Source organism: Pongo pygmaeus, chromosome 12 (assembly GCF_028885625.2).
Source record: "Pongo pygmaeus isolate AG05252 chromosome 12, NHGRI_mPonPyg2-v2.0_pri, whole genome shotgun sequence".
NCBI classification, from domain to species: domain Eukaryota; kingdom Metazoa; phylum Chordata; class Mammalia; order Primates; family Hominidae; genus Pongo; species Pongo pygmaeus.
Window position 1 is genome coordinate 48,992,551 of NC_072385.2, and position 26,238 is coordinate 49,018,788.

Below are 26,238 nucleotides of genomic sequence, written 5' to 3' on the forward strand. Positions count from 1 at the left end.
GCAACTTTTCCTGTTTCTCAGAATTGGTGCCTGGGGGCCCAAAAAATGAGGATGAAAAGGTCCCAAATAACCCATGTTCTAAAGAGAGAAGCCAAAAAACGCACCAATTTCCCAGCTCAGCCTTCCTGGTCTGTGGCTGCCATCCCGGGTGTCATCCTCACTCTCCACCCTACCTTCTGGTTCATTGTTCATCACTCTAAGGGATGAGAACACAAGGAGGGGAGAGAGTTATCACTATCGTTAACCTCAGGTGTGAGGTGCTCCTGGAAAGAGGTGTTTCCTACTATCGTTGAAAAAAAAATACAGTTTGTATTTGTACCCACCCCCCACCATCGACCTGTCAACCCCCCTCATTAAGACACTTGTACCAGGGCAAAGGAGTAATGAGAATAAAAGACAAGAGCAACTTGAGTCTTCATTTCATTGCTCACATCTCTCTGTCCTGCTTCTTTCTTCACCGAAGTACTGGGTTTCTATTCCAAACCAGCTACAATGAGCAGTCTTCATTAGGAATTGGGACTGTGGTCTCAACATGGGACTATTGGGGACCCTCTAATAGCCTTGTCCTTGACACACATGACTTTGGTCACCTCAGTAGCAAGAGGCATCTGAAGGGACATGCTCGAGATCCTTGGAGTCCTCAGAAATGTCTACAGGCAGGTGTCCTGGGGTCCTGCATAGAAGGGCACTGGCCAGGCCCTCAGTTCAGCGGGGCCTCCAGACTCACCTGAGATCACAGCCAGGTCGCTCTCCTGGTGCTGATTCCAGCTCCTTTCTGTCATTCTGTAGCCCTTAGGATCTGGGTGTCCTTCGGACTGTCCCGTTGGGAACCCTTTCTCACAGTCCTCACATCGACTGAGCAGCCTGAGCGGGCACCACGTCTGGCTCCTTTGCTTATGCTCAGCTACTGGATTGCAGTCCCAGAAACGCCACCTTGACAAGGTTAGCCTGCAATGTGTGAGGCGAAGGAAGACCACAAGGTGGCAGCAGAGGATTACCCACTTGCTAGTGGAGTCGGGAGGCTCTATGGGGGTAGGGAAATGGAGTTTCCTTACCACAGGGCAGGTTGGAAAGCAAGTGAACCAACATTTTAGAGGACTAAGAGATCAATAGGAACAGGTGCAGAAAGATTCCAGGAGGGTGTTGAGGTAGGACTTGAATAGAAAGACTAATAATCATGTATTAAATGTTTATTATGAAGCAGGCAATGTGCTTAGCACTTACACATTACGTGATCCATTTCTTAGAACAACCCTGCAATTATTCCTATTCTACTTGTGAGAAAATAGAGGCTCAGATTAATTGAGTTACTGTCCCACGTTCACATAGCTATTAATTGATGGAATTAGGAATAAAAACCAGGTCTGACAGACTATAAAGCCTGAGTTTTGAATTTCTATGTTAAACAGTGCAAGCATCAGGATAGACTACTTGTTCTCAAAGTGTGGTCCTGGAACCCCCTGGGATTGGCATCACCTGGTGACTTGTTATAGTGTACATTCTTGGCCAGGCGCAGTGGCTCACACTTGTAATTCCAGCATTTTGGGAAGCCGAGGTGGGCAGATGACTTGAGGTCAGGAGTTTGAGACCGGCCTGGCCAATATGGTGAAACCCCGTCTCTACTAAAAACACAAAAATTAGCTGGGCAGGGTGGCAGATGCCTGTAGTATCAGCTACATGGGAGGCTGAAGCAGGAGAATTCCGTGAACCCAGAAGGCAGAGGTTGTCGCGAGCCGAGATTGTGCCACTACACTCCAGCCTGGGCAATAGAGTGAGACTGTGTCTTTTAAAAAATATATAATAAAAAATGCAAATTCTCAAACCTACTGAATCAGAAACCCCGGGGTGGGGCTCAGCAATCTGTGTAAGTTTGTGTGTGCATGTGTGTGTGTGTTTTAATTTTAAATATATATTTTAGTAGAGACAGGGTCTTGCTATGTTGCCCAGGCTGGTTCCCAACTCCTGGCTTGAAGTGATCCACCTCGGCCTTTGAAAGTGCTGAAATTACAGATGTGAGCCACTCTGCCTGGCCCCAATCGATGTTTTTAAAAGCCCCCTGCCAGGATTCTGATACTGCTCCAGTTTGAGAAGCACTGGGATAGATAATATTCCAGCCTGTCAAATGCTGAGCTGTGGATTTGCCTATGAGCATTGCCTGTCATGGTTCAGTCACCTCTGATGGAGCTGGAACTGCCCCACCCTTGACCTTGACATTAGGCCAGCTGCTCCCAAAGGTAAGGAAGTGGTTCACTCCAATTCTATCCCTTACCTGCTAACATTTTTCTCCCTCTTTAGCTGTAGGTGGGGGAGAAAAGTCTTTGTGGAACTCAGAACTGGAAATTTTCTCTTCATTAACATGACAAACAGGCTACCTCTATCAAGGACAGCCCGGTGAGACTGGCCTGGAATTTAGAATCTCCTTATAAATAAAGTCTCAGCTTTAAGCATTAATGAAAGACATGAGATCTTTATGGTGTCATTCATTTCTGATCTTGCCAATTTGGTAGCTAAAGAGTGACTGCTATCTTTTTCCAAGCCACTAATTATGCAACTCTGTCCTGATGTGTGCTAGTTCAGGTTCTTAGCAAAAATTGTTATTCCTCTAAAAATATTGTATAACATTTAAGACTGGAAGGAAAGACTCCAAATAATCTTTGTATTTTAGCTAAGAATTTTGGAGTGATTTTAAGTTGTTTCTTTGTGCTTTAAGAAATTTTTGTTTTTAACCTTGAAGTGTATATACATTTTTCAATAAGAGAAGAAAATAATGCTGTTTTATAAACAAGTCTTTTATTCTGTGAGATGAACCCATCAGAATGAAAGTTATGTGCCTGAAGTTCCTGATGATTTGACAAAGGAAGACTGAAGCTTTTGTATAGCCATTTAAAGAAAAAGAAAACTCATTAATTTTCAGCTTATTCATTTGATATTTGTGCTTATATCCATAGGAGATAGGAGGTATTTTTTGTTTGTTTTTTTACTGAGGTTACAAAAGGATATTAAGAACAAGGCAATGTTTAGGAGAGCAGATTGTTTAAATGGAGTTTGAACTACCTTTGACATTCTCATGTATATGCTAACATTGATGTGCTTATTACAAATTTTTTCTTATATATTCATTCATCAGATTATAGATGGTGTCTCTCTACATTAACACCCATCTGTAGCTTTAAAATCAGACTGTGGGATATATTAGTATACCCAGTAAGCTCTAATAATTTGTGACCGTTTATTCAGACACATACAGAAATGACACATTCAGGAATCCTCTTTCTAGGGTGAATCCCAGAAGACCTCCAATGGCTTAGATATTTAAGGTTGCAGATGTGAAGCAACAAGATCTGTTTAAGTGATCATCTCTCACAGGATGGGCTTTTGGATACTTCAAAAATGTATGGAAGCCAAGTAGCCTTGGGGAGGTAAAGACCTCTTAAGGTAAACTCCTCATTAGCAAAGGACCCTTCTGATGTACAGAAACCAATACCTTTGGGTGCCCCTCAAAGACAAGCTGGTTCTCAGACTCCATCAGATCTCAGATAAGCTTCTGAGGACAGGGGGCCACAGCAGCAGCAGTGGTGGCACATGCCAGCTGATTCCCATGGACTGAGCTGCGGAGGACCCGCCGGCCTTGCTAGAAAGGAAAGTGACTCTTCTGAAGCTGGGGGGACTGAGCAGAAGCACCACCTGGCAGAGCCCCTCCTCTACAGGCCTGAGAATGAAAGATGTGTATTATGCATATTATCTCATTTATACATTTGTCCCTTGCTCGTCTTCCCCATTAGAATTGTTAAAAAGGAAAAATCTAAAGTTTAAATTTATCAGAGTTTGTATGACCAAAAAAACCCAAAAAACAACAACAAAAATGATTAGTGAAGTGAATCTGGCAGCCCCCAGAACCAGAACATGGTCAAAGAGCTTCTGTGTGCTACATGATCAGACAGCAGCATTTATGGACAGAAAAGGGAAGTGAGGTAAAAAGAACAACTTAGTTATAGCTCAGCATTTTGTTTTACTTTAATCAGCTGACCACCTACCATTGACTGAAGTTCAGCTGTTTGTTACATGAGTATACTTCTAAATTAATTTGTTTCATTTAGCATGAATTACCACATATTGGTTTGATCTGTTGGGCTAGGAACCCAATGCAAATCAATGGCATGCTACAAATTTTATTTTTATTATTATTTTTAGAGATGGAGTCTCACTATATTGCCTGGGCTGGTCTCGAACTCCTGAACTCAAGTGATCCTCCCACCTTGGCCTCCCAAAGTGTTGGGATTACAGGTGTGAGCCACTGTTCCTGATTAAATTGTATTTTAATAGAATAGAAGCTTCCTAAAAGCCAGACCTTGTCTGTCAACTTCAAGGTGTATCCTCAGCATCTAAAATATAGTAGACAATAAATATGCAGTGAATGAATATGTGAAGGCTCCCATAAACTCTAAGTTTATGGTATTCATTGACACTTTCATTAAGTTATGGTATTTTTCTAATTCCAGCAATTCTTTGCTTTTCAGCAATTGTTCGTAAGAACTCCAGTAACCAAAGTGCCAGTAGGTAACCTTGAAGATGATGCTGAGAAATAGTTTTCTTGACACAAAAACCCTGTGGACTCTTGACATCTAAGAACTTTAAGACAGTGGTTTTCACACTTATTTCTGCAGCAACAGAGCCCTTTCTTTTCTGGAAACCTGAGGCAGAGGCCCACGATATAAACAAGACAAAAGCAGAGATGCTCAGGTTCAAGCCGTGATATGTGGCTCTGAGCCTGACCTGCTCAGACCTCGCCCTCCTTCTTTCCTCCAAGAAATCCCAGAACACTTTCCTGGAACAGTAGGATAGTGGTTATCACCCTTGGCTGCACATTCATCTCCTGGAAAAGCATAATTTCAGCACAGGAGATCAAGCACACAAGCTCTGGCTGTGATATATGCTAAAATAAAATGTCCAGATAGAGTTTGAAATTAACCCCATACTATGCTCTGCGGAAGTCACTTCTGAATTGTATATTATCAATCCTAGCGCAGCAATTCTCAATCCTAGATGCTCACTGAAGTCACCTGGGGAGTGTTAACAATTACTGATGCTGGGACTAACTCTGTCCCATTCCCCCAGATTCTGATTTAATTTGTCCACTGTGTAATCTGGGTGTCTGGGATTTTAAAGCTTTATGGGCCTCTTACAAACACTCTACCCCATGCTGGTGGGGAATAAGCAAACTACGACAGAAGCAGACGGAGGGCATTCTGCCGTATGTTGTAGGTAGCTGTCTGTCTTCTGTTATCATTGCTATAAGTGATCCTGAGGGTAGGGAGTGTGTGTTATTCATTTCTTTATACTTTGTTTAGGACTGCCTGTTACTGCAGTCCCTCAGGAAAAGCATATGCCTTTCATTAACTGAGTGATTGCAAGCAACTTCACCTTTCTAATCCTCAATTTCCTCATCCACAAAATAACAAAGTAACGGTATCTACCTTGTATAGTTTATGTAAGGATTAAATAAAATATGAAAATGGTTTAACAGAGTATCTGATACATTATCAGTGCTCATTAAATGCTTTAAAGATACTGTTCTTCCTATTAGCTATTTATACCAGAACTAAGAGTTTCTGTCTTATATTGTAAGGGAGGTAAGACTTGGTCAGGTGAAGTTAAGATTAAGTTTATGAAACTTGTTTCTCATAAAGAGGGTTATATTTTAAAATGATAAACAGGTTTAAAGAATATTTAAGCAAATATTTACATATAGCATTCATAGCAACTGGATTTTAGGGAAGTTAAGTATTCTTATTCCTAATGATTTGACTTAGATGGAGGGCAATTTTGACTTCCCAGAATCCACACCAGGCTATACCTTTAGAGAGAGGCTCCTGGATTTGATATGGCCAGTATGGAATTTCTTATGTCCCTAGGAATTAGAAGGCTTCATGTGAACAGATGTAGCTTTGGGATTTTGTAACTTTATGAATAAAATTTCAGATGAGGACTAATATCCTGTGGTCTACATGTATCCATCTGTTTTACACGGTATTGTCACTGGATATTGATTTACTCCTTTCTTTGTCCAGCATGGAGAATTAGAATATGTGTTAACTTGTGGAAATCACTGATTGCTGAATTTGCAGCACAGCCAGGAAAGAAGCAGGTTGTAAGTGGTGAGTAACAACAGTGCTTTAGAGGACTGTAAATTAACAGCTTTATGAGGTATTGCAGCCAACATTTCTGCCTATGTCTATCATTTAGGGCAAAGGTGTCTGAGTACACAGCTTCTCCTAATCCATGACCCAGATGGAATAAAAGAGGTCCAGACACTGCCTGGACCCTTTAGACCTTCCCATGCCTGGGTGCTCCTGACTTGATTCCTAGTAGCCACTCTCTCTGTGTCTGAGAGCTTGCCCCAAAGCGGCAGAAAGCCACTGGACCTGCACTTATGTCAGGCCAGAAAGGCTGGGCAGCAGCTTGTGCCCCAGCAGTCTTCACCCATGACTCATGGGAGTTGAGGCATAAATGCCCATTGCTCCTTTGCTCCTTGGGGTGATAATTACGAGGTGAGTTATCTGCACTGTTTCTAGAACCTGCCTGTGGAATTATGATTCGGTTCTCCACTGTGGTTGCTGGCTTCATAATGCCTACTTTATTCTCTTCCCTTACTTCATTGCTGTACTTCCCCCAGTAAATTACCTATGCCCTAATCCTCATCAGGGAAGCCAAGCTATGACCCTGAGTTTTCTCACTTATCCTGTGAGAAGGTCAGGTAGCATCTATAAGCCTCAGTGTTCTCACCATGTTTGTGAGGTTCCTAGACTGCCATATCAAAGGACCACAAACTTCGTAGCTTAAAACACAGAAACATGTTCTCTCACAGTTCTCCAGGCTAGAAGCCTGAGATTCACAGGGCAGGGCCATGCTCCCAGGGAAGGCTCTAGGGAGAATCCCTTCTTGCTGGTTTTCAGCTTCTAGTGGCTGCAGGAAATCCTGCACCTAGTGGTGCTTCTTGGCTTAGGGCTGCCATCTGATCTCTGCCTCTATCTTCATATGGCCCTTTCCTCTGGGTTTCTCTGGGTATCCAAGTATTTCTCTCCTTTCTCTTATAAAGACACAAGTCATTGGATTTAGGACCCACCCTAAATCCAAGATAATTTTATCTTGAAATTTTTAATTACATTTGCAAGACCTTATTTCCAAATAAGGTCAGATACTGAGGTTCCTAATGAACATACATTTTTGGGGGACACCATTCAACCCACTATCCTGTGAAAGGGGACCAGGAACCCCTATTCTCCATTGCTGTGAGGATGCAAGTTAGGCAAGTTCTTGGTGGAGGGTAAAGAGTTGTTCAAAGGTAAAGGTGTGCTGTGGTTGTTCTGGACTCAGGAGCTGCCAATGCTTGGCAGGATGGTGGGGGGCTGGTAAGGAGCAGTTAAGCTCTGGTTCCACTGGTTGTTTCCCCCTCTCCTGGAAGCAGCTACTGACAAGAGGACACTCATGATTTTCTCATTGGCTTTGCCCTCATTTTAGTATTGAGAGTGTAGGGCTTGGAGTCAGACCAAGGTTCAAATCCTAGCCATGTACTAGTTCTTTGGGTTTGGACAAATTACATTAGCCTACTAAGGAAGAAGTTATTGAAAATCCCCCCTGAGAGATCCCTATAGCAGACACTCTGTGGCATTTAGCTATATCTTTTGTGTGCTTCTAAATAGGGATTTTACTCAGCTTCTTTCAAACAAAAACATAAGGACTAGACTTTACATACATGGAGGACTCAACAAGCCCCATGTTACCATCCTCAAGTACAAGGCACAGGGAAGGCATGGAGAATAACAAAACATTATGTTTCTGGAACACCTGCTCAATAACAACCCATCCATGGTCCCTCAGCTGGTGGTGTTGACCCATTACATGAAAGAGAACCTGTCCAGGGTTTTAGTAGGGCATAGTAGGGACTTAGGTGGGCACAAGCATTGATAAGTGGATAAATAAATCAGTGAGTCAGCAAGATACATCCAGAAAAAAATGAGGGAAAAATGGGGTAAGAAGAAAAAGAGAACAGGAAAGAGAGGAGAAATTCAGACACATTTGAAGGATGGCTGGTAACACCAGTTCTCATGGGACGATTTCAAAGTATAAATGGCTTAATTCACCTCGTAGAACTTTGTCTTTCAAGATTCTGAGGACCAGTGACTTTTCTCCTTCTTAGCAAGCAAACCAATGCAAGATTGAGCAATGGACACAGGTAGTGTCTGTGTAGTGAGAACAAGATGATATTTTAAAAAATTTTTCTCAGAGCCATGCGAATGCTAAATAGACACAAATGCCACTTTCCACTCACTCACATGGGACTTACAGTTTATCAGGTCTGTATACTGTTTTTATATAACCTTTATATAAGCAACCTCTGAGGCAGGCAGATTAAGTATTTAAAAGGCAAAACTGTTGCTCTACTCACACTGTCAATGGCTGTTGTGAAACCTCAGTTCTTGTCTTCTTAGTTTAAAAGAGTTTACACATGAGATGCACAGCAAAGGAGATGCAGCACAGAGCAACTTATTGCAAAGGAGAAGAATATTCTGAAAGCTAGGTGCAGAATACAGAGAGGATTCAGGGAAAGCTGCTCATAAATATGAGACAGCAAAGACTGGCACTAGGGAGACTCCCTTCATGGGAATCTTACATGACTATTCATAAGTAGGTGGGAAGAGGTGTTACTAGTAAGCATGTTCTTCGTGCACAGGCACAGTAGCTATACATGCTTTCTCATATATTGTGTTGCAGGAAGTCAGGGAACCCGAATGGAGGGACCGGCTGAAGCCACGGCAGAAGAACATAAATTGTGAAGATTGCATGGACATTTGTTAGTTCCCCAAATTAATACTTTTATAATTTCTTACACCTGTCTTTACTGCAATCTCTGAACATGAATTGTGAAGATTTCATGGACATTTATCACTTCCCCAATCAATACTCTTATAATTTCCTATGCCTGTCTTTGATCTCTTAATCCCGTCATCTTCCTAAGCTGAGGATGTATGTTGCCTCAGGACCCTGTGCTGATTGCATTTTCTGCACAAATTGTTTGTAAAGCATGTGTGTTTGAACAATATGAAATCTGGGCATCTTGAAAAGAACAGGATAACAGCGATTTTCAGGGAACAAGGGAGATAACCATAAAGTCTGACTGCCTGTGGGGCCGGGCAGAAAAGAGTCATATTTCTCTTCTTTCAGAAAGCGAATAGGAGAAATATCACTGAATTCTTTTCTCAGCAAGGAATAACCCTGGGAAAATGAATGCATTCCCAGGGGGTGGTCTCTAAAATGGCCGCTCTGGGAGTGTCTGTCTTATGCAGTTGTAGATAAAGGATGAAATATGCCCTGGTCTCCTGCAGCGCCCCCAGCCTTGCTAGGATTAGGAAATTCCAGCCTGGCGAATTGTAGTCAGATGGGTGGTCTGCTCTCAAACTCTGTTTCCTGTTAAGATGTTTATCAATGACAATGTGTGCCCAGCAGGACATGGAATTTCATTAGTAATTCTAATTTCTCCCTGGCCTTGTGATCTTGCTCTGCCCCCATTTGCCTTGTGATATTTTATTGCCTTTGAAGCATGTGATCTCTGTGACCCACACCCTATTCGTACACTCCTTCCCCTTTGAAAATCGCTAATAAAAACTTGCTGGTTTTGCAGCTTGGGGGCATCATGGAACCTGCCAACATGTGATGTTACCCCCAGAGACCCAGCTGTAAAATTTCTTTCTTTTCTACTCTTTCTCTTTATTTCTCAGACCGGCCGACACTTAGGGAAAATAGAAAAGAACCTACATTGAAATATTGGGGGCTAGTTCCCCCGATAATATTGCATGTCTAATTAGCATCTCCACCCTGGGTTATGTTTTTCTACTCTTGTCATGAGCAAAGGGTGAGTTTGAGGACAGGTGAAATTAAAATGTGCATGCTATCTGGGAGTGGGTGAGGAGCAGGATTCCCTACTGGAGATAGCTTTGCTGGGATAAGCTTAACTATAATGTGAGTGCTGGGGCTTACTGTGCTGACTGTATGGCCACCATGGTTGCCGTGCCCTGAGAACATGGTTACTTCTTGACTACCTATCCTGCCTCAACACAATACTTCTGGAACCAAATGTGTGGGTTTTATTTTTCCCCAACATCAACCACCTCTTGGAACACTGCCTAAGTGTCCTACAAGTTACCTCAATTCTGACACTAACTGCCTGGAATTAGCACAGACCCCATAGATTAAGGGCTGAGTCCTACAAGACTGTCCCCACTTCAGGAACCAAATCACAAGTTCCAGGTTGTCACCTGTACTTCTAATCAAAAGGCTATAAATGGAAGTTCCCACAACCTTCTCCTCATGTTCAATAATTTGTTAGAACAGCTCACAGGACCCAAGGAAACAATCTACCTACTTTTACCAATTTATTACAAGGATATTTAAAAATACACAAATGAGCAGCTAGATAAAGAGATACACAGAGGTCTGAAAGGGTCCTGAGCACGGGAGCTTCTGTCCATATGGAGTTTTGAAGCACACGACCTTCCCAGAAACTGTATATAGTCTTGTTCACCAACTCAGAAGTTTACAAACCCTTTGGTTGGGGATTTTATGGTGGCTTTGTTATGTAGGCATGATTAATTACATCATTGGCCATTGGTGATTAGCTCAACCTCCAGCCCTTTTCCCCTCCCTTGAGGTCAGGGGGTGGGGCTGAAACCCTTTACCCACAGGTTTGTTCTCCTGGCAAACAGCTCTCCATTCTTAGGTGCTTTCTGGAGACCACTCCATTAACATAAACTCAGGTGTGATTGAAGGAGTCTTGTTATGAATAACAAAAGATGTTTTTTGCTCTTTATCACCCAGCAGCTATTTCAGGAAGTGGGGACAAAAACAAAACACAGCAAAAGATGCTCCTATTGCTTTTATCGCTTAGGAAATTGTAAGGGTTTTAGGAGCTCCGGTCAGGAGCTGGGAATGAAGATTAAATATATATTTATTATTATATGACAACATCACAGTATTGTTATCCTCGCTTTATAAATCAGTAAGTGCGTGAAAGTTAAAAACAATTATCTCAAGATTCCAGGGCTGGGAAAGTGGAGATTGCTAGAAATCACAACTAAAACTTCTGCTGTCAAATTTGGGACTCTGTGCTGAAGCCTAATGTCTGAACAAGGTTCATAAGTTCATTACTACTATTCTTTCATAAACTCTGAGGTTTGTCAGGCCTCTAAAGTTTATGGTCCCATAATGTCTCCCCCAGAAGCCAGGTTCACCCTCACCTCTTTCAGTGGCAGAGATCAGACAGGGCCCAGGGTTTGGGTTGGTCATGTCTGGAGAGGTTGGAACAAGGAAAATGTTCTGCATCCTCAAAAGCAATATTTGCCAAATGGGGGATAAACTGTATCTTCAGATTTGATTTGGAGAGTCTCATCCTTTGAGTGACTTGCAAAGCACTATATGAATAATATTGTCTCATAATTAATGGTGGGCTGGGAGCTGATGACCCATGACATAGCTTTGGGCTGTTAGCTAATATGGTTATTACTTTAATGGGAAAGTCCCAAGCCCTCGTCTTTTTGGTTCATAATGGAAGCCATTTTAAGGGAAATAAAAGTTTTCTTTGAGTCAGAAGAATTTTAAAGATGAGATATTATGCAAGAAACCTCTTAGTAGAGTTCTTGGGGCATGAGTGAGTGTGTGTGTGTGTGTGTGTGTGTGTGTGTGTGTGTCTAAACCTAGGTCTTGGATGCTTGGGAAAGTTAGTGAGGAAGGTGGGTCAACTCTTCAATCTTCATCAGCAGAAGTACTCACAGAGGCACTACTGAAGTAGTTATTTCATTTGAAATTTTTGATTCACTTTAGGAAAAAAATGAACAAATTAGTTAAATTCTGTGTTACAGAAGAGAGAGTGCCACTAGAAAAGAGCTACAGTTGGGGCCATAGGCATCTAGGTGTAGCCAAATTATGGCTCTGGCTACCTGTGGCCCTTGAGTTCATTCTCTCACTCTAGACTTATGCTGTCCCACTGAGGCAGATTGGCCTTGATGTCTGTCACTTAGGCAGATATCAAGACAGACAGAATGGCTCTATAGTGAGAGTTGTTCATTTTGGGCTATCTAGCTTCCATTCTACCTCCCAACGGCATCTTGGTTTCCTTCTTGGGAATTACCTCTGTCTTGTGGATCAATGAGGGTGGGTGCTGGGCTTCTTGCCACAGACTCCTCTGAGAGATCCCTGGGGATTCCCTTCCAGCCCTGGAGTCTCACAAGACTGCCCCTACTTCAGAAACCAAATCACAAGTCCCAGGTTGTCACCTGTACTTCTAATCAAAAGGGTATAAATGGAAGTTCCCACAACCTCCAGCAAGCAGCATATGACATAAGTTCAGCCAATTAGATCTTCTCTTCCAAAACTGTGACCCTGAAACAGAAGAATCCAAATGGGAGGAATGGTTCGAATCCATGTATCTGTCAGCAGGTTCTATGCGGGGAACAGACAGATGGTTGGATCTTGTCTTCACACTTTCTGGAGCTGTTCTATATTCTGAGAGTTACAAGCCTCATTCTCCAGCCTCCCCTTCAACCCTGTGAGTACTTCCATAGCCTTTGATTCATTCCTCTTTTGCTTCAGTTGGTCAGCATTTTGTTGTTTGCAACTACAAAACTGTAATTGTAGAAGCCCCTTCACTGATCCCCTTGCCTCAAGAACACCCTGCACATTTTGCCAAATTGCAAGTAGGACCATAACAAGCCCATACCTGAAAGGTTTCAAAGTCTCTGTTTCCTGTGGAGAAAGCTCATGCTCCTTAGTATGGCAGAGAAGCCTCCCCCTTCTCTTGCCACTAGGTGGTGCTACCTCCTACTCAAAAATCATCTCTCTCCCAGGCCTTTGTCCTCTTATCACAGTTCACCTCACAAGTACCTCACCATTCTGAACTTAGGGCAAGAGTCACCTCCTTTATGAAATGTTTCTTGACCTGCTCCTCCCTAGAATTGACTACTCTGTACACAATTCTGTTTTGATCTGCTTATTTGTGTCTCTATGACCCTAGTAACTGAACTTTCTTTGAAGGTGGGCATTATATCACACCCACCTTTGTATTCCAAGAATAGATTTTTCATTTTGTATTTGTGGAATGGATGGATAATGAACAAGTGTTGCAATCATTAAGGCATACTCACACATGTAAGTCTGGCCCCTGTTCTTCTAAATGCCTGGGACAGGGCATGCACCTGGCTTGTAATCAGGGAAATGGTCCTGATGATAGAAAGAGGGTGTAGTGACCTGTTTATAAAGATGGCTGCAACTATTCCTTCCATCCTGTGCACATACACCCTGGCACTGTGACTTTACTGCTCCTCCCATGAAAAAGTGGGTTTAATTCTCCTCCAGTTGAATCTGGCCATGTGTGATGATTTGACTATGTCCCCCAAAGTTCATGTGTTGGAAACGTAATCCTTAATGCAGCAGTGTTGGAAGGTGGGGCTTAATAAGAGGTGATTGAGTCATGAGGGCTCTAACCTCATGACTGAATTAATGTCATTGTTGCAGGAGTGGGTTAGTTATTTTGAGAGTGGCTTTGCTATCTTGAGAATGGCTTTGTTATAAAAGCAAATTTGGCTCCCTTTTTCTTACTCTCTCTCCTTGGTGCTCTCTTGTCCTTCTGGCTTCTGCCATAGGATGATGCAGCAAGAAGGCCCTTGCCAGATGCAGGGCCCTTGAACTTCTCAGCCTCCAAAATTATAAGAAATACATTTCTTTTCTTTATAAATTACCCAGTCTGTAGTATTCTGTTATAATAATGATAAATGCACTAAGATACCGTGTGACTTACTTTACCCAAATGAATGTGCTGAAATGATATTGTGAGACTTCTGAATCTCAGCCTCAAAAAATCTTAGGGTTTCTGCAATTGCCCTTTTGGATTGCTGACCTGAGACCACCATGGAAAGCAATTCTGCCCAGCATGCTGGAGCATGAGAATGAAGGCACTGCAGCGAGCAGCCAGCACCAATTTCCAGGCATGTGAACCAGGCCATCTTCTAGCATCTCTCCCTGAGACAAGCTGCCAGGTGGCTGCATCCGTGTGAATGGCCTCTAGAGACAGCAGCAGAAGTGCTGCCCAGATGCTCCAGCCCAAATTGCTGGTCCAGAGTTCTGAGCAAATAAATGGTGATTGTGTTAAGCTGCAAAGTTTTAGGTGGTTTGTCATGTAAGGGTAGAGAATGGATACAGAGATATTGGTAATGAGTTAACATAAAGAACAGGGGTGCATTGTCCCCTGAATGTCCTCTATTCTTTAATAGTTGTGACAATTTGCCTCCAGTGACCATTTAAGATGTTGACCATTGTGGCAAATGGTCACAGTTTATCTCAGGCTCTTTGCTGCCTGGATTAGTGTGCTTGGGCTGCCATAACAAACTGCCACAGGCTTAAATAACAAATTAATTTTTTCATAGTTCTAGAGGTTGCAAGTCTGAGATCCAGATGTCAGTCAAGTTGGCTTCTTCTAAGACCTCTCTCCTTGGCTTGTAGATGTCTGTCTTCTTGCAGTGTCTTCACATGGTCCTTTCTCTGTGTCATTTGGTATACTAATCTCTTCTTATAAGGACAACAGTCATACTGTATTAGGTCCCACCTATATGAACTCAACTTACCTTAATTACCTTTTAAAAGATGCTGCCTCCAAATATAGTCTGTACAGTCTGAGGTACCGGGGGTTAGAGTTTCAACAAATAAAATTTGGGGGGGATATAATTCTGTCTAATCACTGCTTAAAGTCTAAGCACTAGCTTATTTTACCATCTATTCCTTGCCTACCGGTAGTTGAAGAAGTGACAGTAATGTGCTTGGACTGACCAACAATTAAGTAGCCAGGAATAATTCTGAGAAATACCCTTCCAGGTCTGCAAAAATCATAAAGCAATTTAGGGAGTTGAGGTCCCTATGTCACCTTCCTATCCAAGTACCACGCCTTTTCTGGCTGTTTGCTGGGGCTGTCTGAACATTTTCTGGAGGCTCATTGCAAAAGGCAAGTAGGGGCAGCCTGAGGTGGGAGTTTGGCAATCCGTAGAGGCTGCCGCAAGCTGGGACCACCTCTGCAGACGCTGTTGGATTCCTACTGTGGGAGATATCCTCTTGCTAAGAGTAACACATTTCCTCTTAAGTGACAGGGTGGGAATATAGCTTTTGCCAAACTCTCAAATAGAAAAACAAACTCACATTATTTGGAGAGAAGGAATGTGCTTAAAATCTGATAATTAAATCTGGTCCCTTAGCAGCCAGCCCACAAATGCAGACAGTGAAGGCAGAGGTCAGTGGAGGCGGTAAGATGGACACACAGATGTGTGTCTTTGGATGTTTACCTTGATTAATGGATACACATACAGCAAAGGAGGAATTTGGTTAATAGAATTATCTAGATTTCTGAAGTGTAATCAGTTAGTATTTATTGAACGTTTGCTGCCTGGGAAGCCCTGTATTACGGATTGTGAAGAAAGATGCCAATCTGAACTCTTGCTGTTTAAATAATTTGAGATGCTTGAGTCAATGTTTCTGCCCAATTAAGTCTAAGTTAGATTGCAAGACTGAACCTGATGACTGGCTTCTAGACAGCCTCAGGGTGCTAATTCTTATTCCTAGTGATTATTGGTACAGGGCTGGAGCTGGCTGTGGAAAGATGATTGGGCTGCGTGTCAATGGATCCAATCCATTCTTTCATCTATTTACACAACAAGCATTCACTGAAGATCTCATTATGGATGCCAGACCTGTGTTATGCACCCTGAGATCTGCAGAGAATACTGAATCAGGGCTGCTGTGTTGGGGAGCTTAATCCCAGTAGGTTCTTTAGAGACTCAACCTGGAAGTTGCTCATTTGAGTAAATTCTTAAAAATAATAGCTCATGTTCTGTTACTTGTATTACTCTAAAAATGGACTTCAACTTACTAGAAGGATTCATATAAGTTAATACCAGTTAGGTTACATGAAATTTTATGTTACGTGTTCACTTGAATCATACATGTTTCATTGCATAACTATATGTAATGATCATTCTCATTAATCAAGTCATTGCTGTTACATGCCTGTCCTTGCTTACATGTATATACAGGCACAATGACATAGAAACTGACCTGTATAAACATGTCTGTGTAAGAGAAGAGAAACTTCATATGCTGCCATTCCTAAGAGAGAGTCCACAGGAGCAGCTGCTAGCATGAGATTTTGGAGAGGGGGTCCAGTCTAAGATTCATGGTGGGTGGTCAGCTGCAGGTACCGGCATTCACTGGGAGAACAGGTTTTGGTGCTGAAAGCACAACCAAGGGCTAGCACGAGGAGGGAGCAGGATGCAGATGAGGTGACAAAATAGAAAAAAGTCTAAAATACATGGGGAATTCAAGAAGGCCAGAATGATTCTAAGTCTACTAGATGGTGCCTCTGTGGGAGGCCGCCTGCCGTAAAGAGCTTTCATCTGGAAAGCAGAAGGACTTTGTTCTGAATACAGAATTTCTGACTCTTCTGCATATTAGTTACCTCCCTCTGTCACTTGTTGGGTAGCTTAAATAAAATATGTAAAGCACTTATTATAACTTAGAAATCTTTGAACAAATGTTGATTTCTTTCCTTTTCTGGCTTGAAGCCACTTTTGGTGCCTTAGAGGTGTCACCTGGTAACAGGAAAAAGATAGACAGATCATGCAGTGTCCCCAGAAATGTAAGTCCCAGTTGAATGAAAGTTGAGAAATTTTTCTCTTTTCCACCACTTTCAGAGCTATTTTACTTCCCAGGGAGCATAAGAAATATCTGGGGAGAGCTGAATTCCACATCTCTCTGATCTTAAAGTCGACAGAACTAGGCACGTTTTCTTAGAAGGCTGAGGTGCCTGCAGATGGCAAGTGAAGCATATAAATACTGACACATGCAAGAACATTATACGGTGAAAAGAAACTCTTCAGGCAGAATATTGATTATGACAGCACAGAGCTTCCATGGGGTCATGTTTCTTGGCTGTTGTTAGGGCATGGCAAGCACGATCATTGGGTCTGAATAAGCCGAGGAGAAACTTCAAGGGCAGAAAAAAGACGTAGCTAAGTCCTGTAAAGCATTAAGTGGGTGCCAGACATTCTTTCTTCTAGCGCTTTTACAGATGAACTCATTTAACTCTCAGAAGAGTGCTCTGGTGGGTACTATTACAGCTGGGAGAGAGGCACAGAGAAGTAAAGCAGACTCTCAGAGTCACACAGCTAGTGAACATCTGAGCCATGACTGAAATGCAGGCAGCCTCCAAGCCAGTGCTCAAGAACATGATGCTATGGTTCCCATTATAATTTGACAAAGAAGTCTGAGACAGTTTAAAATTTAATGCCAGAAGGATAAAAGATCTAAATGTGAAAAGCAGAACTATAATTCTTCTGGAAGTGAGTATGAAACGATATCTTTATGTTTCATATCTTTATGTTAAGAAGATATGACATATCTTAATGTTAAGACATATCTTTATGTTAAGAAGATATGACATATCTTAACATAAACGATATCTTTATGTTAAGAAGTATTTAAGAAGGGAAATACTTCTTAAATAAGACCATGAAAGCACTAACTCTAAAGAAGAGACAGATAAATTCAACTCTATGAAAACTAAGAACTTCTGTTCAACAAAACACACCAACAAGAAAGTGAAAAGACCAACCACGGGGGTGGGAATGGTATTTCCAACAGTTATCACTACAAAAGACCAGTGCCCAGCACACATGTACAACTCCTTCACCAAGTAAGAAAAAGGCAAACAACACGAAAGAAATACTGGCAAAGGAATCTAATACATTCATCACAAAATGAAAATATAAATGGCCAAGAAATATGTGAGGATGTGTTTAACTTCATTAGTCATTGAGGAAATGCAAAATAAAACCGCCAAGGAATATGGCTAAAATTAAACACTCTGAAATACCCTGTGTTGGTGAGGATGCAGAAGAATAGAAATGCTCAGTCATACTGGTAGGAACATAAGATGGTGCAAACGCTGCAGAAAACTCAGTTGAAGATTTTCACACTTTATGAAGAACACCCAGGGCATCCTTTGCTGAGTCTATGCCTAGAAAAATATATGTACAAGTGGACACATGGAAAAAACAATGTTCATAGCAGCTTTGTTTATAATTGCCCCAAACTAGATGCAACCTAAGTGCCTATTAACAGAGAAGTGGAAAAATAAATTGTAGTGCAGGCATACAACAAAATACTATCCAGCAGTGAAAAGGAATGAACCATAGCTACACATAATGACATGCGTGGATTTTACAAACATTAATCAACGTGAATGATTAACATAAGAAAGGTATTGCTTCTGCCATTGCCAATACCAGACCCCGCCCCCTCCTAGCACCACATTCCTTACTACTGGGGAGGGGCAAGAAGCAGCCTCTGATCCTCACCAACCATAAAGTGGGTGAGGTTCAACAATTTCCCTGGGGCTGGGCGTGGTGACTCCCACCTGTAATCCCAGCATTTTCAGAGCCTGAGGTGGAAGGACCTCTTTAGCCTGGAATTCAAGGTTACAGTGAGCTGTGATCATGCCACTGCACTGCAGCCTGGGTGACAGAATGAGACTATCTCTAAAAAAATAAATAAATAAAAAAGAATTTCCCTGGATCTTTCATCCAAGGTCATGGGCCTGGTCTGTTCTCTCTGAATTGCACAAACCAAATGGGTTATGAAGATGCTACTCAAAAGTAGCATGCATATTTAAAAGGAGTCTTCTGGAGAAAGTGAAAAGAGTGCCACAGTGAGCCACTGGGGATAGACTTGGGGACAAGCTTTCATTTGCAGCAGAAAGAATGGCTTGCTCATTGTGAGACCATATGACCTAGAAGCTCTTCTGCAGTCTATTGATAAACTCTGAGACAGGGTTCTAACAGGCACAGTTTGAGATATTTCCTCTGGCTTGGAATTCAGAAGAAACACACATGGATGGTTCTAACACGGCAGAGAGTGACTGAACTTTTAGAGGAGTCAATGTTCTTGGAGCAGATAGTTTCCCAGTTGGTCCAATTTTCCCTGGAGTTGCAGGAGAGGACAGCAAGCATGGTGTGAAGGGCTGGTTTTTCACAGTTAACCCTCAGCATGTCCTATATTTTCAACCTTACAAGAAGAAAGGCCCTGGGCTAGATAGGTCTCAGGAGCTCAGGGTTCTAGACCTGCCTCTGACATTTTATAAACTTTGGAACTCAATTTCTTTCTCTGTACAATGAGAGATTTAAACAGAATGATTGCTAAGTCAATGTTAATTCTGAACTACACTCCCCTTTCTCTCTACACATTTCAATGAACATAATTCAAGCCAGCATATAGCTTTTACAACTTTCAATTCATTTGGTTGCCACCAGTTCCCTGCCTATGGGTGCAATAGCTGTATCTTTTATTGGTTGAGAATCCCCTGGACACCTGCTGGGTGCTTGATTTGCGTTGGAGAATCCCTATGTGGTGATACTTGTTCGATGCACTTTGAATCAGTCACCCAAATTCTATCCAGTTGTGTGACCTTAGGGTGCAGTCTGAAGAGGGCTGTCCCACATACTTAAGTCCTGGACCAGCCACACGGAACAGAGAGGTTTTTGTGGGGCTTTCCTCATTTTGACTGTATTTCTAATATCAAGGGGACACAGGTCTGGCCTAAAACCAATGTGGCTGAAATGTTATTCATGTGTTGTGCCTTAATCCCCCCATGCCTAGGGCAGATATTGCTAATCCTTCATAGTATAACACTCTAATTGATCACAGTTGGCACCCAAGATGGGATCGATTTATCATCTTTGAGAAGGAGGAAGGTGTATACATTTAACTCAGTGCAACCTAGTTTAGCCCCAAAACGCATGGCATGTGAGGATCCATAGCTTCTCAGTTGACTCTGTGAATTCCCAGGACTTGCTTTTCCAGGGCCTCTTCTGCCTTCTACTTTCGTGACGTGTGCTTTTCCTGTTATACTTAGTATTCACCTTTAATGTCAAATTTTCCCTAATAAACACACATCATGGTTTAGGAAAGGTTTTTGTGTCTCTTGGGATCCCTCTCTCTGAATTCTCCACCCATCTCCTGACCATCTCTTCTCCAGGAGTAAACAGATTGTTCTTTCCACTTCCTTCATGGCATAACAGCTTATTGAAAACTTCCTTTGTGCCAGGTACTAGTTTTAATTCTTTGCAAGTATTATTTCATTTAATCTTTACACGACCTCTGAAAGATCCACTTTCATTATCTGCTGAGGTATAGAAGAGTTAAGTAACTTGTCTAATGTCACACAGCTAACAAGCAGCAGAGTTGGGATTCAAACATACGCAGCTGTGTTTCAGAGCTCATGATCTCAGCCCCGACACTGTACTGTCTCTTATTAAAGCATTTCTTCTAGACAAATGCAGGATTCTTCCTAAGAGGAACTTTGGTGAACAAAAACTTCTTCATCTCTTTCTGTAAATATGCATATTTTAAAATTTTGCCTTGGATAGTCAACATTGGGAATACTCTACATTGAAAATGCTGTTTTATTGATTCTAAGACACTATAGAAGGGAAGGTGTACCATTATTCTATGTATTAAACTATGACAACAGCATAATGGTAGTCTACCATAACTCATAACTTGGTTACATTGTTTCAAAATTTCTTAAACAAATTCCAAAAGCCTAGGCAATTCCTCCTGCCTTCTATCTCAGTAACAAAATATTACATGCTACATCCACTTGTAGACAGCTTGCTTTCTTAGGTCCTGAAAAGGGCTTGCTTGTTATTTTCTAAGAAAATGTAAAATTTCAGTCATTCCTTCAATGTCAAGCATTTGTTTTACTAATATCACATTGACACCTCACTGCTCTATTTTTCTCCCTTTCTGAAAACACAATAAGCATTTCGTTTTAATGCGGAATCATTTTATGTTTTGGAAACCTTTTTTCCTTTTTATTTTAGAAATGTTTAAACATATAAAAGAGTGGAAAGTATAAAATAATAAACCCTGTGAATCCATTATCTAACTTCAACAATTACTGACATTTTTCTTGTTTGAAGACATCTTACACAACTAAACTCAGTACATGAGTAAAGAAAATGGGAGTATCTCTGTGCACGTTGGCACATGTGGACAATGACAGTTTTGCTGTAACTATTCTCAGGTTATGAGGGACTGGGGGCCACAATTACTGCAAGGACCACTCCAATTTCAGAGATATTAAAATGTGAAAAAAAAATGTGCGTCTTACAATTGATGACGTGCAGAAGCGGTGAGGCTAGGCTGTTTTAATTATGAATTTGTACCTAATGAGTCAGAATTTTCCTTAATGTTTTGCGACTTTTAAAATATTTATTTTACTGTTTGTCCTTTCAGCCCCTCTCTACCACCAAAACACAAAGAGAGAAGACCATTTCCATGTTTCTTCACCTGGACTTTGGACTTTATGGTCAGATAGGGTTTAGCACTCCACGGATCGCTTTGGTGAGGCCTCGGCAGAGATAGTCCGGTGCCTGTTTTTCCCCAGCTAAGAACAGAACCTTGTCCCTGGGGCATTGGGCCACTCACATGTGCCTGGCTATGTATGCACAGCTCAGATCTAGCTTGCTCTAGGCTTTTGAGCCGCATCCAGGACATGTGCTTCTGTAAACAACAGGGATGCTCACTGTTTGCAGATTTAGTATCTGAACCGGGTACTGAATCCCCTGTATCCTCTCTTGCCCTGATGGTCTTGTCACTTGGACTCAAGGCCTTCCCTCTCTTCTTACTTGCCTTTTTTTCTGGGGTCACTATTCTCTCACCTGTCAAAATGTTTTCTTGGATTAGTATTCTGTTGACAGATATCCTAGGTCTGGAAACAGACACCCAAATCTGTGAATTCTCACGTTAAGGAACTTGTTCTAGGCTTGCAATGCTGAGCATTCTGAGCTGAGTGCCAGAGCCTGGAGAGGACAGTTTGGCCAAGAGATGCCCTCTCCCAGCTCTGACCCAATGGTGTTACCATGTATGGGAAGAACAACATTGGCAGGAAGCAGTCTGGGCATTGGCAGAAACCTCATGAGGAGGAGAGTCAGGAGAACTGAGCCATAACGTCAGAGGGAGTTGTGATAATGGGAAAGACCCTAATGGGATGTCAGGGAACCGAAGTTGAGATCTTAGCCTTGTTGATAGTTAGCTGTTGAAGCCATCGCAATGACACACACATACCCAATGGGCCTTGCCATTTCCATGCATTCTGACCAACCTCCACTAGCCAGCCTCTGCTTCCTTTTGTCTGCAGGCTTTTTCTTCCTTTTTTTTTAAAAAAAAAAAAAAGAGCCATGAAGTCCACTCTGCTCACATCCTGCCCCAGCCACTGACTCTGCAGGACTGGCATGCAAACACCCCAGCTCCCTCATTCCATGGGCAGGATAACTTCAAGGCCTGCATTGTACTCCATTTCCAGAATTTCCTCAGGGAATTAACTTTCAGTTGTCCCCAGAGGCAGCAAGACTGATAAATCATTTTACTGGCTACCTTCTCTTCCTTGGTTCACTTTTCCACTCCTCTGACAGTTTTTCTTGCCTGTCTTAAATACACTACTTGTATTTGATTGCTTGTTTCAAGGTCTGGGGACACACAAACTAAGACAATAGGTAAGTGGGTCATTTAATTTCTTAGGCCACAGGTTTTTCACCTAAGTGATAGAAAAGCTGAGGAGATAGAAAAGCTGCTAGAGTTTCATGAGCTCAGGACAGACTTGTGAGTAGGCAAGGCAAGTTTCACTATCCTTAATTTTTTTCAGATGGGGAACCAGAGGCCTAGAGGGTTTTTCTGGATTGTTCATGGCCCCTCTCGCTGATAACTGGCCAAGCTGGGGTGGAAACAGACCTTTGAACCCTGAAACCAGTCAGCTTCCATCCCAGTGTCTCTTGGTCTCTACTGTTTCTTTCCAAGAGTAGTTCTTACATTTCCCACAATGCAAGAAAGAAGAGTCCAGTGTCAGAGATAGATTCTGTTATCTGGGTTTTGTTCTCTGGACTGTGGTCAGTCTCGGCTGGAGGAGGTACTCCTGGCATCTCTGGTACCCTGGATAGGCTCAAAACCTCCTGCACAGATCATCTTCTGGGGCTGAGTTCTCAGGGCTACAGAGCCTTAAGGAATGTATTCATATCTCATGTCCCACCTTCTGGCAGATCCCTGCAGTCCTCTAATGGGCTTTGGGCAATCAATCCCAGGGCCATGGTTGAGAAATTTTTGATGGCTAGACTGTGGTACGCCAAGTGAGGGAGTCCCTACCCAGTAATAGCTATACCTATTAGCTGCAGCAGTGCCTGAAACTCTCACAACACTGTGGAATTCATGTTGAGTCAACAGAACCCTTGTCAAAGTAGCAGTGCTGCCAGAGAGGGGTAACACAGGAGTGATTTTCAATCTTCATTTAATGCCTTAGCACACATGCAGAGCATCCTGACTCTCAGAGTGGAAGGTACTTCCTAGGAAGTCAAATGATCAGGTTAAAGTAGATCAGTTGCCCAGAGAGAAATTGAGGGAGAAGAACACAGGTAGGGATAGGTACGTTTTGAAGGGATAGGAGGAGTCAGGGAAGCCAAAGTATGAGGTTCTGCTCACGTGGGCAACAGAGAAGAGTTGCCTTGTTTAGCAAAAGGGTACAGAATGAGGGTCCTGGGCATTAGGGGTTGGGAAATAGGGGGCACCTGGGGTAAGGGTAAAAAATATGTAAGGGTCACCAAAGGTTATCCTTCACAGTTTTGCCTCAGATCATCCCTTACCTTGATCTGCCCTGACCACATTTGTCCATCCATTTTGCAAATGTGACACCCCAATTTTTCATCCTTTTTTTTTTTAATGCTTAAAGGCAATTGTATTCAGTTCCTTTCCATGCAGCACACAATAAGATTATCTATGTGCTTATTTCTTTTCCATATCAACAGTTCGGGACAACCTTTCAGGATCCACTCATTCTCCATGGTCAGCTATCTTGCAATGTGTTCTTGTAAGTGTCTTGCATAGGGGTAGAGGGACCTTCTTGCTGACCTACAGACTGACCAAGTAGGGGGTGTACTGGAAGAAGAGCTAAGGACTATTGTCTCTTCTGCCACCATCAAGCTCATGGTGCCACATTAACTTGTGCCAACAGATGCTTATAGAAGCCAATCAAGCTCATGGTGCCACATTAACTTGTACCAAGAGACGCTTATAGAAGCCACTTGGATTTGCCACAGCAGGGAGGAAGGCATGGGAGAAGAGAAGGAGGGACTCAGTGTCCTATGATGGAGTGTAGAGGCTGATGGCTGGAAAAAACCAGGAACAATGAAAATGAGGTATCTTCTTCAGGATGCCATGCCAAGCAGAAAGCCTCCGAAAAATCCCCCAGTCACTAGAACATTTTTCTTCACAAATGACACCACCTCCTCAGCTTTGCTTCTGACCTGGGTAGGTATCTGATTGCTCTTACGGATCTTCAGCTGCTCTTTGGCTTTCTTCATGTCCTTCTCCACTCGTTGCCAATCAACTTTGATGTACCCAGAATGGTTTGCAAGCTGAAGGAGAAAAAATCCACCGCCCACAGCTGTTGCAGCCAACTTTCCAACCTTCTGGAATATGAAACCCGTGCACCATCCAGTGACACCTCCAATGAACAGCTGGGTTGCCACGCTATACTTTTCGGCTGAAAGTCCAGATTCTGGCCCGAACAGCTTACGCCACCATGGCTGCTGCTTAGCAAATTCTGCAAGGTCCACTGAGTCAAAATCTCCCTCAAAGTTTCCTTGACTGGACGTGGCCATTTCGGTGAGCTAGTCTCACGAGGACACACTCAGAGGATCTGCGAGGTTACGCTGCAGAGTGGCGCGCTGTCGTGGCCACCACCGGGCTTCCTGCACGTGGGGCAGATGTTTCCCTTCCCACAGCGGCCGCGGAAGAGGGCGGGCCTGGCGCGCTGCGACCGCTTCCTGTCTCCCCAAGCGGCTGCGTCACAAAGTTCAGCGGGCGGCGTCACAAGCCCCGTAGCCCCGCCCAACAGTTGAAGAGCAGTGGACCATATGTCCAAGGATAAGACCTGAGTCTCTATTTTCTCATCTATAGAATAAGAAAAATACAGTATTATTGTGAGGATCCCATAAAATTATGTGCGTGAAATATTTTGTAAATTTCAAAACTCCTAGGCAAATGTCCAGGTGAATTATCTTTGAAAACACTTTCCTTCACACTGTCAACAGTCTCCCCTTTTGAGACTCAATCAAAGATTTTTGTAGTATATTTGGGGAAACCTGTAGCCTCTCTGGATTTTGCAAAACCTGAGTGAGAAATTATTTCACCAGGCCTAGCATTTACTTTTTCTCTTGGACTTACTTGAAAAGAGCTGTCCGAAGTGTCATCTGTGGGAAGGTAAAGAGAAGAGGGGAATATGCTTTGGGAGGCAGATGGGGCTGGGCTGACAACCCTTCAAACATGAAAAAGCTGTGCTGCCTGGGACCTTTTGTGTGGTGCTTTCTCAGCCTGCAACAAAAAGCCATTCCCAATTTGTAGGGTTTGGAATGGCAGGGGTTGTTGCCTGGGAACCCTCTGCAAATGTCAAACCCATTATCGGGCTGAGGAAGGCGTGGTTCTAATTGAACTTTTCCTCCCACCTTCTGTTCTGCAGCCATAACAGGACTGCTTGTGCCATTGTGGCCTTTTTACCAGGGCTGGACTGGAAAAAAAGCAAATTTTATCCAACGCAATGTATGAACAGGAATTAAGTCTGAACTTTTGAAGTATATAGTTTTTATGTCCTGGTGTCTTCTTGCTGCTGGAATTTCTTGTGCCCATCTTGAGGATAACATAACAACAAGTCTTCATCTAAGTAAAAAGGAAAATAAAAGCAAGAAAGGCAGAGAGAGAAATGGGCAGAAACTTTGATGGGTAGATCTCACTTTCCTTGTAACTCTATAAATGAGTTCCAGTTCTCTTTCATCTTAAAGGCTGCCCCCTTCAGCCCCTGCAAAACCCTTTTTTGACACTGAATTCTTTCCCTCTTCGTATGGTTAAGCTGCTCAAAAATAATCTCTATTCATCATCTCCACCTCTTTACTGCACATAACTTGCCCACCTACTCTGTCTGCCTTCTACCTTGCCCAGTTCACTGGCCTTGCCCTCCTGATATCACAATTGATCTCTCAGTTTTAATCCTTTTCCTCTCTCTGGTCCCACTTCTGCTACTTTATTTCAGGCCACTGTTGTCTCATG

At 42.6% G+C, this 26,238-nt stretch overlaps 1 protein-coding gene across 3 annotated transcripts; it reads right to left on the reverse strand.

The window, feature by feature from the left end:
- Positions 1-19,684: 19,684 nt before the first annotated feature.
- On the reverse strand, positions 19,685-25,516 carry LOC129030675 (FUN14 domain-containing protein 2-like). 3 transcript variants are annotated; one of them, XR_008500722.1, is made up of 3 exons: positions 25,363-25,516; positions 23,781-25,089; positions 19,685-21,809 (listed from the first exon to the last, which is right to left on the reverse strand). XR_008500722.1 is itself a non-coding variant. In XM_054476286.1 (2 exons), the coding sequence occupies exon 2, from the start codon at positions 24,795-24,797 to the stop codon at positions 24,342-24,344; it is 456 nt and encodes a 151-aa protein (XP_054332261.1). In that variant the 5' UTR covers positions 24,798-25,089; positions 25,363-25,516; the 3' UTR covers positions 22,453-24,341. The 3 variants fall into 3 exon arrangements, 1 of the variants encoding a protein (XP_054332261.1); XR_008500721.1 differs by lacking the exon at positions 19,685-21,809 and adding an exon at positions 22,453-23,483; XM_054476286.1 differs by lacking the exon at positions 19,685-21,809 and having other exon boundaries at positions 22,453-25,089.
- Between the last annotated feature and the right edge of the window lie 722 nt (positions 25,517-26,238).